Below are 18579 nucleotides of genomic sequence, written 5' to 3'. Positions count from 1 at the left end.
AATGTTAATACTTAACCACAACTTAAAGCAGTGAGAATGCAGATTCAAAGTGTTAGAGCCTGCATGTGCTTTCACATTCAGTAAAGGGAGAGCTTAACTTTTTATTGATTATTAAATATTTTTATTTGCAACTTTGTGTCAGATAGTGTGCCAAGAGTTCTAAACATGACCAGATACTTAAGTGTAATAATGTCTGTCCTTTTCTGCTAAATCAGAGACCTTGCTTTTGAGGAACTCACAGTTTAGCAGGAAAAGACAGACATTACACTTAAGCATCCAACAAAAATGTATAGAGCATGTAATATATGTACCTGGCATTCTTGTATACCTTGGGAACACAAAAACAAGATATGACATAGAGAAAAGAGCATTATGTCCCCTTGGGTAAGTACAGAAAAACTTCTAGACAAAGATACCTGAGCTGGGTCTTGAAAGCTGAGTCAAAATCTGCAAGATCAGTGGAAGAAAAAGCACAAAGGAAAGAAAAGCATTTCAGGAAGTAGTAGCAGTGTCTGTAGAGTCACAGAGGTTTGGAGCAGCCCAGCACATTTAGGGCACTCAAAGTAATGTACTGTCTGTAGTTAGCTTGTAGACTATATGTTGTTAACAGGAAAGAATATGGAATTGATGGGAGAGGTAACAGCCAGATCATACAGAACCTTTTATGGCATTAAGGGTTTATAGTATCATACAGCTTTAAGTATAGAAGCAACATGATCAGATTATGTATTAGAAAAATGGCTAACTGGGCAGTCTGGGTGGCTCAGCGGTTTGGCGCCGCCTTCAGCCCAGGGCCTGATCCTGGAGACCCGGGATCAAGTCCCACGTCGGGCTCCCTGCATGGAGCCTGCTTCTCCCTCTGCTTGTGTCTCTGCCTCTCTCTCATAAATAAATAAAATCTTAAAAAAAAAAAAAAAAAAGAAAGAAAGAAAAGAAAAATGGCTACCTAAGATGTGGTGGAAGAGAAAATGAAGCAAGCAGTCTAGTTGGAAAACTGAGGGCTTGAACTCAGGCAGGAAATCTGGGGATTGGAGAAAATAATGAGATTGACTAGCACAATGGGAATGGTTAGGAGGGTAAGATTCTGAGACATTTTGGAAGTTAAATTTAAAAAACAAAACCTAAGTGAGTAATTAGATACAGAGATTGAGGACAGGTAAAAATATAAAATAACATCAGAATTTCTAATTTACAGAGGTCTTAACTCAGTATTATGCATTTAGGGTTTCCCCTCCCCATTTTTATGTAAATCCCAGTTAGTTAACAAACAGTGTAATAGTAGCTTCAGGTGTAGAGTTTAGTGATTTGTCACTTACGTAAAACACCTGGTGCTCATCCGGTGCTCATCCTAACCGCGCGCTGTCCTTAATTGCCTTCCCCTATTGAACAAACACCCCCGCCCCGCGCACGTCCCCTCTAGCAATCCTGAGTTTGTTATCTATAGTTAAAAGTCTCTTTCTTGGTTTGTCTCTCTCCTTTTTTGTTTTGTTTTTTTTTTCCCCCCAATAATATGTATTTGTGAAGGAGCAAGATTCTATTGAATGTTCTCATTTTCTTCACTGAATTAGACAGTGGTTATTCAGTCATTCTGTATTTTACTTACTAATCTGGAACCTAAGAGAATTTTAAAAATTTCTCTTACAGGTTTTTTTCAGATTATAAAGGTATGTGCTCATTATGTAAAAATTAATATAACCCAGAAAGATGTAAAAGTTGTTATATTGTCCAAAGGAAAATAAGAAACAACTGAAATTTCATCATTGAGGGTTAACCAGTAACATCTTGTTTCCATGTACTCTTGACCTTTATAGGCAGATACACATGTAGATATTTTCTATAAATGGGATAATATGACTACTGTTTTATAGTCTGCTTTTATCATTTGACCATTTGTATTATACACAATATCTACTGTCAAATAAGAATGTATATCATAATTTGTAATAGCTATGTAGTATTCCATTGTGTAGATGTACCATCATCAGTTTTCTATTCTTAGGCTTTTTTTTTTTAAGATTCTATTTATTTATTCATGAGAGACACAGAGAGAAAGAGAGGCAGAGATATAGGCAGAAGGAGAAGCAGGCTCCCCGCAGGAAGTCCAATGTGGGACTTGATCCCAGGACGACAACCCAAGCCAAAGGCAGACACTCCACCACTGAGCCCCCCAGGCGTCCCTTATTAGGCATTTTTATTTCATTTTTTACCTTTTCTAAACAGTACTTCCATTAATATTCTTGTGCTTATATCTTTGTCCACATTTCTGATTATTTCTCAGAATAAGTTTCCTGCAGTAGAAATCCTGGTCAGAGATGTACATGCTTCAAATTTTGACATATATTTTCATATTAGTTACACCAGTTTATAGTCCCATCACACTACTGGGTGTGAAAGCCATCTCTCTCTTTTCTAGCTCTGGGATTTTCCTCTTCTGTAAATAGGGAATCTAAATATTTCTCTTTAAAGTTATCATAATTTAGTGAAATAATGAATAATAAATGTTTGGCCCAATGTTTGGTACTTAATGAGTGCTTAGTAAATGCCGACTGTTACTTTTAATGATATATGAAATATCCATTTCCCCAAAACTTTGCCAATAACTGGGTAACATCATTTTTTTTAATCTTTGCTAACATGAGGGGGGAAATGATATATTATTTTAATTTGAAATTTGAGCATGTTGAACTTTTTTTCATATGCTTATCAGACTTTTGTCTCTTTTTGGAGTCGCTGTGCATTTTCCATGCTTACTTTAAAAATTTGCTCTTCTTCTTACTTATTTTTGAGGATTTTATGTATATTGAGAATGTTGACTTTATTTCTAATTTGCAAGTATTTCCCTACATTTTGTCATTTTCAGTTAAACCTGTTTTTAGCACTTTTTTTTGACCCTACAGATGTAAAAAATAGATTGCCAACTTCACCATTTGTTTGGTTTGTGCAAAGGCTTTCCCCACCCTAAAAGTACTAAAATATTTGTATATAACTTTTTTACTTATATTTCTCACTTTAAAATTTTTAATCTCTTTCTGGAATTTATTGTGTTATAAGACGAGATACAGTTGTGTTTTATTTCCAAATAGTTAACTAGGTACCACATCCCTTTCTTTTACTGGTTTGAAATGCCTCTTATATATACATATGGACTACTTATAAAATCTTTTTGTTTAAGCCTTTATAATTTTTAATCATATAAAGCAGATTTCCTTTATTTACTTTTCTTTTTTATATTCTTTCTTGTATATTTATTGTCCTAGGGAAACTGTAAAGTGTTCACCTTGAGATTTTGATTGAAGTTTTCAGAATTTTTGAAGCAAACAGTAAATCTTGAGTGTACTTTTAGAATCTCATGCTCACAATTGTAAGAATTACATTTGAGCCTATTACTCAATAAGAGAATTCACATTTTTTTTTTAAGAAATTTTGTTTATTTATGAGAGACACAGAGAGAGAGAGGCAGAAACACAGGCCGAGGGAGAAGCAGGCTCCATGCAGAGGGAGCCTGATGTGGGACTTGACCCAGGACTCCAAGATCATGCCCTGGGCCAGAGGCAGGCGCTAAACCGCTGAGCCACCCAGGGATCCCTGAAAGTCTTTTTATAAAGAGTAATAACCTTAGCCAAAGCTTGGGAAATTTTTAATCCACATATCAAAAACAAGAAATCAGTTTTCAAAGTTCTAAATTATTTGGCATAATCTAAGCTTTCTAAATTAATATGACCAAATCAGTGACTCTGCTTCAGTGAAACCAAATATACACTCAGGCTTTAAATCATTTGTAAAATCTCTTAATGACCATGTACAAAGAGCCTTTTAAATGGGCATCCTATTACCCATGTATAGAGGAAATTGAGGCTTTAAGAACTTGATGTCAAACTAATAGTTTGAGTCCCAAATGAACCAAGCACTTCATTTAGTATTTTCCCAGGTTATCTATCTTATTTTAAATAAGTAGATCATTTCCTGACAGTAAGTTTGATCAATCTGTTGGGGCATCATATAGCCATATGTCTCCATCTTGCCAATTTCTCCTGTTCATTTTTTCTTTACTTTTTTTATTCAACTGTAATTATTTTCTCAATTTTTATATAATAAGAATGCCCCTATATCCTGCTTTTTATCAGCTGCTTTTCCCAGCTGCTTAAGTATCCATTGTTGATTATAGTAACAATCTTGATCATTTTTCTTTATTTTTTTAGATTCCTGAATTTGACAACTTGTACCTGGATATGAATGGAATCATCCATCAGTGTTCCCATCCTAATGATGATGATGTTCACTTCAGAATTTCAGATGATAAAATCTTTACTGATATTTTTCACTACTTGGAGGTGTTATTTCGCATTATTAAACCTAGGAAAGTGTTCTTTATGGCTGTTGATGGTGTGGCTCCTCGAGCAAAAATGAACCAGCAGCGGGGAAGGCGTTTTAGGTAAAATATTTGTGGTTTATTTTAGAATACTATTTATTTATTTATTAAAGATTTTATTTATTTATTCATGAGACATAGAGAGAGAGAGAGAGAGAGGCAGAGACACAGGCAGAGGGAGAAGCCAGCTCCATGCAGGGAGCCTGATGTGGGACTCGATCCCAGGTTTCCAGGATCAGGTCCTGGGCTGAAAGCGGCGCTAAACCACTGAGCCACCCAGGCTGCCCTAGAGTACTATTTAAATTAGTAAAATGTATTATTTTAAAGATAATTGACTTAGTGCACTGCATCTTCTGTTCAAATATCTTTTCTGCTTAAATTCCCCCAGAAATGGAAGTAACTAATTACATCACATTTTATCAATCAAGTATACAGATTAGTAATTCAAGTGAGGTCATTCTCAAACATGTGTTGGGCTGTTGTTACTGTTCTATATCGCAAATTTTTCAAACTTCTCAGTAATTTGGAAATAGCGGTACAGTTGACGCTGGACACTTGAAATGTAAGGAGCACCAGTCTCCACATGGTCAAAAATTCGCATATAACTCCATGCCCCAAAAACTTAACTACTGTTGACTAGAAGCCTTAGCAATAACATAATGCATATTTTGTATGTCGTATGTATTATATACTGTATTCTTACGGTAAAGTAAGCTTAGAGAAAAGAAAATGTTATTAAGAAAATCAGAAGGAAGAAAAAATAGATCTATAGTAATATACTGTATTTATTGAAAAAAAATCCACGTACAGGTGGACCGACTCAGTTCAAACCTGGTTGTTCAAGGGTCAGCTGTAGTAGAGAAAGCTCCTCTAATAGTCTGCCCTGAACTAGAGAACTACAGAGTGAAATGAGAGATTGTTCTAATGTAAACATTGACAATTTAATTCAACAAACATTTGTTGAATGCCCACACCCTGGGCTAGATGCTGACTCTGATTGAGCATGGGTCCAAATTGGATAGGTAGATAGGCAGGTGAGACTAAAGAGAAAGTGATTTGATGGAGTATGAGAGTAGAACTGAGTTAGGACACTTGAGGTATTACCAGCCCCAGTGTGTGAATTGGACAGTAGGAAAAGTAACAGGATGAGAAGAGATATATAGAGTTTTAAAGTCAAAACCCTGGGCCTGTGGAATAGTTCTAAAAAACAATGAGATCATGCTGTGTCCTGTATATGAGTAGGATAAGTAAAGTTAAGAGGGTTGTTAGAATTGATGGATAGAAACTCTGAGTCCAGTGTGTGATGGGTTCTTAGAATAATGAATCCTTTCATCATTACAGCAGGTTAAGGAGTAGAAAAAGCACCTGTAAATCAAATATGGAAATCATCAAGGAAGGTGGAAGTGTACGGTGAAAAAGAGGAAAGAATGATAAAAAGTAGTGATTTAAATATCAAAAGGGAAAAGACACTGAAGGTATTGGAACAACTTTGAAATCTTTAAGGACAAGGACCATCTTTTACTAAAATTTAGATCCTCACATACCACCCAAACTTAATTAATTTGAATCTCTAAAAATTGGGCCCTGGAAACTGTTTTTACCAGACTCCCCTGATATTTGTTAAACTAATTTGGGGGAGCTACTGGGCCAGAAAATCTAGTGTTGAGAAAGGATTATATGAACCTACTCTATCAATCATTGTTCAGTTGCAGAAATAGAAGCCTGGCTATTTTAAGCAGAAGGTGATATAATACAAAGAACAAGGTGTTTATAAAAATTATTGCAAGAGCCAAAAGGATAGGAATTTAACTGACCCTTCAAGAATGATTTTAGAACAGCACCACAGAACTGACCCACCAGTGGTGCTATTACTACATTCAGGAAGGTGAGCAGTTCAGAGGCTCCAAAATATTGGCTCCAAAAATATATCACTTTAAAGTTCAGCAATCAAGAAGCCATCACTGAATCTGTTAGCTCCAGAGCCTGAGTATACCTGGCCGATCTGGCCTACACCTTGCTTCTCAGTACCTACAAAACTACTGAATATTGAGAGCTCTTCTACTATTGATGAAACCCACAGCCCACAAACCCAGACTTCACCACACTTCCACCTTCCAAACCTTTATGGAAGCGTCAAACTGACAATATCTAAGTTATTATATCCAATCACCTGGCTGCAAGGAACCCTGAGACTTTACTTTTTAGCTTTCTAACCTCTCCAGTATCAGAAGACAAACTAAGAGAATAGAATGGATATTGAGGGCCAATCGACCATAACCACAACAACCATTTACTAAATACTGTGCTGGCATTGAGTGTACCATATTTCCCTGAAATCCCGCGGTTAACTTTTTCTCCTTCTCCAAAGAGATTCTTTTTCCTCCATTCATAGTCTTTAATTGTAATCTTTCTGCATCTCTTACTTTTAAATCTGCTGCCGTCTGGCTCTTATCCCTACCACTAAAACTTCCTTATAAGATTACAAATAGATGCCTTACGGCTAAATCTGAAGAATAATTCTCCCTGTATATTACTTAATTTATCTATAGTGTTTAACAATGTTGACCATTCTTTCTTTCTTGAACTTCCTTTCCTTGATCTTTTTTTTTTAAGATTTTATTTATTTATTCATGAAAGACCAGAGAGAGAGAGAAGGGCAGAGACACAGGCAGAGGGAGAAGCAGGCTCCATGCAGGGAGCCTGATGTGGGATTCGATCCCTGGTCTCCAGGATCAGGCCCTGGGCTGAAGGCAGCGCTAAGCTGCTGAACCACCCAGGCTGTCCCCTTTCCTTGATCTTTTTGTGATGACACTCTCTTTGTCATCATGTTATCTTCTCTTCTTCTGCCTTTTTCTTTTATACTGATTTTTATTAAGGTTCTATCCTTGGTCCTGAGTGATCTTAACCAGTGGTATTAATTACTGTGTCTATACTGATGACTCCCAAATTTATCTTTCTGGTGGATCTCTCTCTCTCTCTCCAGAACACTTATATATCCAAATATCTCCTAAATGTCTCCTTTTGGATTCCACAGATACATTTCAGGTTTAATATGTTCAGAACTGAAGTTCATTTCAAAGCTACCTTCTGTTTCCTATTTCAGTGAATGACAACACCATGCAAATAGCTACAAGAAAAAATGGCTTCCTTTGGAGAAATTGCAAACAAGTTGATATCTTAAGAGTGTTTGTTATATTGAGGAGATTGGTAAGAGAGAGGTTACATATGAAAAAGAGTTTGTTTATCATAGAAATACAATTCCACAGGGCACAGTAGATAGAGCTAGTAGCAAGGCAGTAGGAAATATACATAAAGGAGAGCTTCCTAACTTAAATGCCAATGGCATACAGTGTGCCACAAATAGGTTCCAGAACAGGAATTGGGATACCTGTATTCAGACCTAGGTCTTTCTGACTCTAAAACTCATGTTCGGGCAGCCCGGGTGGCTCAGCGGTTTAGCGCTGCCTTCAGCCCAGGGCATGATCCTGAAGACCCGGGATCGAGTCCCACATCAGGCTCCCTACATGGAGCTTGCTTCTCCCTCTGCCTGTGTCTTTGCCTCTCTCTCTCTCTCTCTCTCTCTCTGGCTCTCATGAATAAATAAATAAAATCTTAAAAAAAGAAAATAAAATAAAACTCATGTTCTTTCTAGTAAATTCTATTGCCTCAAAAATGAGATGATTTTGGCAAATGATGTCATTAATATTATTAGTCTTAAATAAAAGACTAATCTTTGAGTTTCCTCTAAAAACATTTATAATAAATGTTTTTAGAGGAAACTCAAAGATAACCATTACAACTTTAAGTAATTTTTATATAATAATCTTAGATCATTTTAATAGTGTACTTCTTGTTTGATGTTATTATTAAACATAGACGATAGTATATATAATGAATCCGTAATGCTTAACTTTTGAGCTTATTTGTAAAACTGATTTGTTATATACTTATAATAAGAAAAGAATTACTTTATAACTATTTATAATGTTCTGTCTCAGTTTTATACTGTTATAATACTCTACTTCTATAGTCCTTTCTCAGAAAAACTCAATTCTTTAAAAATAGACAATTCTGAGGCTCATCTTTATCAGTTACTATCAAAATTTGTATTATGTTTTGAACCTAAATTGATTAAGTAGCATTTTAGTTACAAAAGCATCTAAATAACAGTTTACTTGATGGGAAGATCTGTACTTTTCCCCAGAAACTTTAAGATATTTTTTTTCCTTAACATTTAAGGTCGGCAAAGGAAGCAGAAGACAAAATAAAAAAGGCATTAGAAAAAGGAGAAACTCTTCCTACAGAGGCCAGATTTGATTCCAACTGCATTACACCAGGTAAATTCACTGAGAGAAAAATTCTGAGAGATTTTTTTTAAGATTTTATTTATATATCTGAGAGATAGAGAGCAAGATTGAGACCAAGCATATGCAGAGGGAGAGGGAGAAGCAGGTTCCCTGATGATCAACATGGGGCTAGATCCCAGGACCCCAGGATCATGACCTGAGCATAAGGCAGACATTTAACTGACTGAGCCACCCAGGTGCCCCAAATTCTGGGAGATTTAAATGTAAATGTAATTTTTTTTTCAAAAGTGTTTTGTTTTGGGATTTTGTGTTTTTGTTTTTGTTTTTTTCCCTAGCCTTTACTTATTTTGTCCTTAAGATTACACTTACTGTTTTCTCAGTTGTGTGTCCTCAGGAGATGTTTTGGTCACCTTGATTATAAGTGCTCCTATGAAGATCCACTCTGGGGATTTACAGATGTCAATAAGAGTATTTGTGCACAGGACTCTCCCAGATGCACAGAACTCCAAACCTAGAAGGATCTTACAAGATCCATCCTACTCCCACCATTTATTTGTATGAACACTGACCCAGTGAGGTTGTGGCTCAGCCAGATTCAGTGTGTTCTTTCAGGATAGGGAACCTATTCTCCTAGTCCAGGATACTTACTATTGCATTTCTTAAAGGCAGTTAAAAATTCTATGACTTTAATGAATTTATCATTATTATAAGTTTAATTTAACTTTGTATGCAGCAACAAACTCTATACTTTTTAGAGCTTTGTCTACTATCATTATAAACCTTTACTTTGAAAAACAATCTTAAAATCTTACTTACTCATGGATTCTTCACTAACTGTGGTATTTGTCTTTCATTTAAGTGCCTTTATCATATATTGCTTAATTTAATAACCAATTTTATCCTAATTGTGGTTTAAGACTGCATTGCCATTGACTCTTGACCATTTAGACTTTTCCTGGAATGTAATCATTATAGACTCAGTTTCCAGGATAACAATAATTTTCCAGGTAAAGAGTAGTAATAATAATAATAGTTGTGGTGATTAGCAATCTGATTAAAGCTGCATACCTTTAAAAAAAAAAATTGAGAATCCAGCAAAGGAAATAGAAGATTGAATTTCATTAGAGAGTTGAAACTGCCCTGGTGTGAAAATATGTGAAGCATAGCTTGAGGCAGTAGTAATATTTCTTGACTTACCTATGTGACATTAACTTCATTTTAGGGTAAGCAGTGAAATGAGAAACAGTTGTAATATTTGCTAGAGAAAGGTACAAGATGACTTGCTTTTCAGAATAAGCATAAGGGGTTTTGACTTCCTTTAGAGATCTTATATCTAAGACACTCAGATCCAATTTCATGTTGTCCCTGGGAACTCACTCTTTTATGTCTCTCTCAGATTAAACTTTTTAAAACTTTTTATTTATAGGGACTGAATTCATGGCCAGGTTACATGAACATCTGAAGTATTTTGTAAATATGAAAATTTCTACAGATAAGTCGTGGCAAGGAGTTACCATCTACTTCTCAGGCCATGAGGTTATTATCTTTTTTTATTTAAAGAGGTTTTTAAAAATTTAATGTTCTAAAGCATAGCATTATTACCACATTTTTTTTAAACATATATTTAGACTCCCGGAGAAGGAGAGCATAAAATCATGGAATTTATCAGATCCGAGAAAGCAAAGCCAGATCATGATCCAAACACCAGACATTGTCTTTATGGTTTAGATGCTGACTTGGTAGGTATAATGTTTATTATTATTATAACCTTATGCCATTGTAGTTAAATATCTAAGAGACTTACATAAGGAGCTTTCTGGCTGTGGAGATAAATATTGGAGACATAATAAAGATTGCTACTTCTGTTATTAGCAGGGTTCTAAAACAGTTGGAAAATGAACTCTTGCCATAGTTTATGATCAGTGGATCTCTATAGTCTTCACACTTGACTGATCCTAGGGCTTTGAATATTCTGCCAAGATCAGGGTAGAGGGTACTTTTACCTTCATGCTTGATATATAACTTTTAATAATGCTTGATTTGCTAACTCCATGACCCAAATAACTTTACTATGCTTTTTTTTAACTTTTTAATATGGAAATTTTCAAACATAAAGTAGAGAAGATAATATAATGAGTCTTCCTCTTCCTATGTCCTTTATCCAATTTAAATAATTTTTTACTTTAATCCACCTTAATTAATTTTCATTTTCTTATTCCTTTTTTTTTTCATTTTCTTATTCCTAACCATCTGTCGTCTCCTTTCTCCTATTCCCCTTGACTCTTGAAGTATATCCCATTGTATTGTTTAATCTGTAAGTATTTCATAATGTTTCTCTAAAAGAGAAAGGTTGTTTTAAAAAAAAAATAATGCCATTATCCTACATAAAACAAAAATTAACAATCACTGTTTAATATACAAATAACCATTTAGTATTCTCATTTCCCTAATTTGTTTCATAAGTGTTTCATCTTATTTTATTTGAATCAAGATTGAAATAAAATAAACAATATATTTTGCAACTGGTTGATATGTCTTACCAGAATATTTTACTTACTTTGGGCGTTAAAATACTATATGAGAAAATTAAATGAAAATGCCCTTTTCCAGTTTTTTTTTTTTTTTAATTTTCACATACTAGAGGTATTCTAGCCCCCAAAAGAGTCCTACATTCCTTTATCATGGAAAAGCTACAGTCCTTAATTTCTTACCTACTCCCTCCTGGCAAGTGGAAAAGTGTGAAAACCAAGAGGGAGAATTAGGAGAGGGGATGGTGGTGTGGGGAGAGTAGCAGTTATTAGAGTCATGTGACTCTAAGGTAAACATTTTTTCTTAGAAAAGTGTACTTACCTTACCCCATTCATAACCTATAAGGGGGATCACATTTTGATATTTGTATGTTTAATGTGCTAATAAATTGTTTTTATTAAATAAGCATGTGTTTTTCTTATATAGACATTTTTTATTTGGCTGCTTTTATGAACCTCATACTATAAAAAATTAGAGAATAGAAACATTTTTTAATCATTTTCAACAGATTATGCTTGGATTGACAAGTCATGAGGCACATTTCTCTCTTTTAAGAGAAGAGGTTCGGTTTGGTGGCAAAAAGACACAAAGGTAAATCATACTGCAAATATATATTAGAAGAAAGAACAGCAATTAAATTAAGAATAGTAATCATTTAACAGAAAAAATGATCTGTAAAGATTTTCTCCCATTCCACAGTTACCCTTTTCCTCTGCTGATAGTATCATTTGTTGCACAAAATTTGGTTTTTAATTATGACAATGTTCAGTCAGGTTTTTTCTTTTGTTGCTGGTGCTTAGAGTATAATATCCAAGAAATTGCCAAATCTAATATCATAAAGTTTTTTCCCATTTTAAGAGTTTTATAGCTTTAGCTCTTACCCTTAGTTCTTTGCTCCATGATGCTAATTATAGTATATAGTATAAAGTAAGAGCCAACTTCATTCTTTACATGTGGATATCCAGTTTTCCCAAAACCACTTGTTGAAAAGAATAGCTCTTCCTCATTGAATGGTCTTGGCACCTTGGTTGAAAATTGCTTGACATATATGCAAGGGTTTATTTCTGGGCTCTGTATTCTATATGACTGATCTTTATGTTGTTTTTATGTCAGTACCACAGTATTTTGACTACTGAAGCTTTATAGTAAGCTTTGAAATAAAAAGGAGTGAGACCTCCATCTCTGTTCTCCTTTTTCAGGATTATTTTGGCTATTTGCAGTCTCATGAAATTAATAATTTTTAGGATGGATTATTTGTTTTTGTAGAAAACATCACTGGGATTTTGATAGGGATGGCACTGAATCTGTAGATTCTATTGGGTACTATTTACAGATTGATAATAAGTCTCCCAATTCATTAATATAGGATATTTTCCATTTATTATGTCTATTTTAATTTTTTTCAGCAGCATTTTATAGTTTTAGTGCATATATCTTTTGCCAGCTTTTTTTCTTACTTGTTTTTCCTTTTATTTAAAAAAAATTTTTTTTAAAGAGTTTATTCATGAAAGACACACGGAGAGAGAGGCAGAGGGAGAACCAGGCTCCTTGCAAGGAGCCCGATGTGGGACTTGATCCTGGATCCTGGGATCATGCTCTGAGCCGAAGGCAGACGCTCAACCACTGAGCCATTCAGGCGCCCCTAAAAAAATTTTTTTAATGTAGTCACCATACTGTACCCTAATTATATCTCCAGGACTCACTTATCTTATAATGGAAAGTTTACACCTTTTGGCCACCTTCACCCATTTTGCCCAAACCGTCACTCCCCGACCTTTGGGAACGATCTGTCTGTTCTCTGCATCTATAAGTTTGTTTTTTTGCCTCTTTGGTTTTTTGCCTCTTGTTTTTTTTTTTCTTTTGCCTCCTTGTTCAAGTTTATTCCTGTGTTTTACTCTTTTGGGTGGTATTCTGAATGGGATAATTTCTTTTTTGGATTATTTGTTGGTGGTATATAGAAATACAGCTGATTTTTGTGTGTTGATCTTGCATCCTGCAGTTATACTGAATTCAGTTTTTGGCTCTAGTAGCTTTTTGTGGATTCTGTGGGACTTTCTGTATATGGAATCATGGCATCTGTAAATAGAGATAGTTTTGGGGTATTTTTGTTTTTGTTTTTTGTTTTGTTGTTTTCAATTTGTATGCCTCTTATTTCTTTGCTTGCCTAATTACCCTGGCTAGGACTTCAAGTACAATATTGAATAGCTATAGTAAAAATGGGCATCCTTGTCTTTATTCCTGACCTTAGGAGGAAAGCCATCAGCCTTCCACCATCAATATATTAGATGTGGGTTTTTCATAAATTCCCTTTTCATATTAAGGCGGCTCCCTCCTATCCCTACTTGGCTGAGTACTTTTATCATGGAAGGGTAAAATTTGACAAATATTTTCTTTGCTAGTTGATTATATGGTGTTTTTCCTTTGTTTATTAATGTGATCTATTACATTGATTTATTTTCTTATGTTGAGCCATCCTTGTATTCCTGGGCTAAATCCACTTGTTCATGGTATATAATTCCTTTAAAATGCTGCTGTCAATTTATATTCTTACTTCTGGTTAAACTTGGAGTATTGGCTAAAAGCTAGGAATATAGACCCCTAAACCATACCAGGGAAAGATAAGAGGAAAGAAGTGATGGTGCCTCACCACTGAATCCTGAGACTGTACTGCAGTAGGTGGAAAAGTATATATACTCACTTATCTATGAGTATGCTTTCTGCTGGCAGCCAACCTTAAATGGGCCAGATCCCACTGGTTTCTTATATCTGTTATATTTTATTTAGGCTTTCCTAATTCTGAGAATTTTTCCACAGAAAACGTAATGCAGACCAATTATTTTGAACTTTATGTTACATCTATTATAATTATACTTTTGTCTTTACACTACCCTGTAGCTTTCATATAAATTACATGCCTGGATTACAAGAATTAATTATCTGCTAATGATAAGTTTTATTTTAATCTTTGCTGCATTTTTAAGCTTGAACCTTAAAAATGTAATTAACTCTGTTGATAATCTGACTGATTACAGGGTATGCGCACCAGAAGAAACCACATTTCACCTCCTACACTTGTCTTTAATGAGAGAGTATATTGACTATGAGTTTTCAGAATTGAAAGTAAGTATTAATATAGCTGTGGACCAAAGATGTGTTAGCAGGAATTTCCATATGATTTGATTTTTTTTCTCCGTTTTGCTATAGGCCAAGATCACTTTTAAATATGATATTGAAAGGATAATAGATGATTGGATTTTGATGGGATTTCTTGTTGGCAATGATTTTATCCCTCATCTACCTCATTTACATATTAATCATGATGCACTGCCTCTTCTTTATGGAACATATATTACCATCCTGCCAGAACTTGGTGGTAAGAAAAGTTTAATATTCATTGGATGCTACTTTGATTTTGTATTCAGTTAACCCTAAAAATTTCATTCCGTTTATTAGATTATTGCATGCACAACTACAGTAGGAAAAGAATTGGAGATTTCTTTTGGTCAAAGGCACCAAGCTCGAGGGTTGTAATTTTCAGTGGTTTGCCAAGCAAAGAAAATGACAAGAGTTAAGCAGCTTCGTTTATTGGTATCTAACTAATCTCTGCCTTTTACTGTTTAAGAAAGCCAGCAGAAGTTGTTGGTTTCCCTTAGCTCCTTTCATTTTAAAACATAGAAGTTCATTTTTCTGAATGGATCGGTATCAGAATATTTAATATAAGGAAAAGATTTTTCAATTAAAATGAGAAATTGATAAATAGTAGTGAATACTGAACAAAACAAACAGCAGAATAGCAGTGCATTAGTTCACCTAAAAGTTAATATATCAAATGAATAATCTGGATAGATTGTAGAACATATTTAATTAATTGTTATCACATGTTAGAAATGTGAGAGGATTGTTATATGAACCTGGAATTTTTATTTTGCTTTAATTCTTACATATTTTATATTATAGTAACATCAAGTTCATAGAAACTAGAGCCAATTATAAAGCCCAACACTGATTGTTTTTTCTTGATTATTAGAGTACCAACATTCAATATTTTGTAAAAAGAATTTTGTAGAACTGTTTAGAAAAAATAGTGTCAGCTTTTAGTACAAATTTAGATTTTGTTCCTTTTAGGTTATATTAATGAAAGTGGGCATCTCAACTTACCTCGATTTGAGAAATACCTTGTGAAACTATCAGACGTAAGTAACTAGATATTTTTATTTTCTTGTCCCAGGGTAGCTATAAATGGGCAGAAACCAATTATATCAGAAGAAAAAGTTTTGGTACTTTTACATCAACTGATCATTCTGTATAATTTCACCTCAATTACTTTTATTTTTATTTGCTTTTTATTTTTAATTTTCAGCGTAGTAGATAAGGTCCCCATAAGAGAGTAACATTCTTTGATTTCTTATGCCCTAGAAGTAGCAACTGTTAAAAGTTTGGTTTTTATTCTTCCAGACTTAAATTATTTTTTAATGAATTTAAATATTTTTGTACAGTTTGATCGGGAACACTTCAGTGAAGTTTTTGTGGACCTAAAGTGGTTTGAAAGCAAAGTTGGTAACAAGTACCTCAATGAAGCAGCAGGTGTAGCAGCAGAAGAAGCCAAGAACTACAAGGAAAAGAAGAAGTCAAAGGTGTCCATTTTTTTAGGTGTTCTTTCATTTTTCTAGCTGTAAAGTGAAACTGATATTCCTTGTTCCTCATTTTCCCTCTTGTGATTTTTGGAGTTGCCTCATTTCATTTTCATTTATTTTTTTCTATTGAACATTAAAAAAAAATTTTTTTGTTTCTTCTCTGTTAGATCCTGTTATTTAAACCTGGTTTTTAAAAATCAGCTTCTTATTTTTATCCTAGAAGTAAAGCATTGTGTTTTCATACTATTAATAAGTGTAGAGAATCTTCTAGAAAATTAATTATCTTTTGTAAAATATGGCTACTTATAACATTTAATATTGAGATAGCAATTAGACCTGTGGTTTTTCTTCAGAAATAATTTATATAAGGCAGCCCGGGTGGCTCAGTGGTTTAGTGCTGCCTTTAGCCCAGGGCATGATCCTGGAGTCCGGGATCGAGTTCCACGTCAGGCTCCCTGCATGGAGCCTGTTTTTCCCTCTGCCTGTGTCTCTGCCCCAGTCTCTCTCTCTCTCTCTCTCTCTCTGTCACTCATAAATAAAATCTTTAAAAAATAATAATTTATATATAAAGTCATTTATGAAATACAGCAATAGGCTAGTTTAAGAGTAAGTAATAGCACAATAGCTAATAAATGCTAGGTGCTCAATAAATAGTAGAATCAGAATATGCTAGTACCCTACGAAACATCACTAATGAGCTCTAAAGAATGTCTTGTATGTGTTAACTTGGGAAATAGACCTTTTCTGAAATTTTCCTCAGCTTATTTGTAATTATTGGGTTCAGATAAAATTGAGGAGTTTTCTGTACTCTCCTTGCTATACTGGTTCTTTTTAGGTTCAAAGCTAGTAACTCTTGCTCCATGAAGGGCATTTATGCTGATTTTCATTAGGGTAGTCCTTCTAATTGATTAGTTTTTCTCAGTGAAACTAAGGAGCAGTCCGTCTACATTCTTCTTTGTTTTTTCTCTTACAGAAACAGGCTCAGCAACTTTTTAGGAATCTATACTTTACTCACAAAACTTACACATCAGTAATCCCTGGCTCCACCCATCTTAGCCCAGTCCTTAAGCTTCACAAGTCTTCAGGCATATGTAGTTACTGTTAGAGATACTGGCAAAATGAGGGAAACCAGAAGAAGAGCCAAAGCACAGGAAGTTAGCAAAGACCCTAGTTTGGATGAACAAAGGGAAATGGGGATAAGGGAGTAGGAAGAACTAAGTCACTGTCGATAGATAGGCAATCAGAAAATAGAGGAAAGAAAAGTTGAGATCACAAGGGAGGAAAAGCAGATGGGCAGGATATAAAGAATGTGATGAGATGGGATAAATATAGAAAAGCAAATGCGTTGCATGAGAGAAAAATTTAGAAGTAGAGAATAGAAAACATGTAATATTTGTAACCTTTGGATTCAATCATGAACAAATAGATTATAGTAACACAATAGATGAGAATTACCTATTACATATTTTAGAGCAGCCTAAATGTTAAGTTCTGCATAATAAAGATTTAGAAAGCAAGTGACACAAAACCGAAAACATTTATACAATATTTGAGGATTATTTTTTGAATGAACTTTTACAGTGTTGTCACTGTAAAAGGATCATTCAGTCCTTTGTAGTATTTTTTAAATATCCCAGTTCAATGTCTTACTTTGCATTAATTTTATATTTATAATTTTTGTAGGGCCAGGAAAATGCCATATGTTGGGCTGCTTTAGACAAAAATGGAGAAGAAGTGGTAACTTCTAAGGGTGAGTACAAACTCTATTCATTGTGTTATTTTTTTGACAGAATAGTCATTGTATCTTTCCTTAGTAAGCACTGATTTAATAATATTAGATGGAACAGATTTCTATGTTAGTTTATAAGCATCTGCTTTGATATGTATTTATCAAAGAGATAGGTGGAAAAACAAAATATTTGTAATTGTCAGCCACTTTCTGACCTTTTTTCCAGATAATTTAGAAGATGAGACTGAAGATGATGACCTATTTGAAACTGAGTTTAGACAATATAAAAGAACATACTACATGACGAAGATGGGAGTTGATGTAGTATCTGAGTACGTTTTTAACTAATGCTTTAACTTTTTTATTTTTAAAGATTTTATTTATTTATTCATGAGAGACAGAGAGAGGCAGAGACATAGGCAGAGGGAGAAGCAGACTCCTCGCAGGGAGCCCGACGTGGGACTTGATCCCAGACCCCAGGATCATGCCCTGAGCCAAAGGCAGACGCTTAACTGCTGAGCTACCCAGGCATTCTGCTTTTACTTTAAAATAGAAAAAAATAGATTTTTTAGATTTAAATCTAAAATTAGATTTTTTTTTTAAGATTTTATTTGTTTATTCATGAGAGACACAGAGAGAGAGAGAGATAGAGAGAGAGAGAGAGAGGCAGAGACACAGGCAGAGGGAGAAGCAGGCTCCATGCAGGGAGCCCGATGTGGGAGTCGATCCTGGGACTCCAGGACTACACCCTGGGCCGAAGGCAGGCACTAAACTGCTGAGCCACCCAGGGATCCCCTAAAATTAGATTTAAATCTAATTTTAAAATCTAAAAAGTTAGATTTTTTTTAAAGATTTTATTTATTTATTCATGAGAGACACAGAGAGAGAGAGAGAGAGCAGAGACACAGGCCGAGGGAGAAGCAAGCTCCATGCAGATAGCCCGATGCAGGACTCCATCCAGGGACTCCAGGACCACACCCTGGGCCAAAGGCAGGCGCTAAATCACTGAGC

The 18579-nt window shown here is 34.7% G+C and overlaps 1 protein-coding gene across 5 annotated transcripts in view; it reads left to right on the top strand.

Annotated features, from left to right (window-relative positions):
- Positions 1 to 18579, top strand: part of XRN1 (5'-3' exoribonuclease 1) — a 110190-nt gene that overhangs the window by 10178 nt on the left and 81433 nt on the right. For all 5 annotated transcript variants that reach the window (XR_008663914.1, XM_055321150.1, XM_055321148.1 and 2 more), the window contains exons 2-12: positions 4200 to 4432; positions 8609 to 8706; positions 10103 to 10212; positions 10305 to 10415; positions 11714 to 11796; positions 14238 to 14325; positions 14410 to 14578; positions 15331 to 15398; positions 15702 to 15839; positions 17523 to 17589; positions 17795 to 17900. Coding sequence is in view for 4 of the 5 variants with exons in the window: in XM_055321150.1 (XP_055177125.1) it covers positions 4200 to 4432; positions 8609 to 8706; positions 10103 to 10212; positions 10305 to 10415; positions 11714 to 11796; positions 14238 to 14325; positions 14410 to 14578; positions 15331 to 15398; positions 15702 to 15839; positions 17523 to 17589; positions 17795 to 17900 (1271 nt within the window). In the remaining variant the exon portion in view is untranslated. The remainder of the gene's footprint in view (positions 1 to 4199; positions 4433 to 8608; positions 8707 to 10102; positions 10213 to 10304; positions 10416 to 11713; positions 11797 to 14237; positions 14326 to 14409; positions 14579 to 15330; positions 15399 to 15701; positions 15840 to 17522; positions 17590 to 17794; positions 17901 to 18579) is intronic.

The sequence above is a fragment of the Nyctereutes procyonoides genome, unplaced genomic scaffold (assembly GCF_905146905.1).
Source record: "Nyctereutes procyonoides isolate TBG_1078 unplaced genomic scaffold, NYPRO_anot_genome, whole genome shotgun sequence".
In the NCBI taxonomy this organism is placed as follows: Eukaryota; Metazoa; Chordata; class Mammalia; order Carnivora; family Canidae; genus Nyctereutes; species Nyctereutes procyonoides.
The sequence above is the reverse complement of the archived record's forward strand: the minus strand, read 5'-3'. Positions and strand labels throughout refer to the sequence as shown.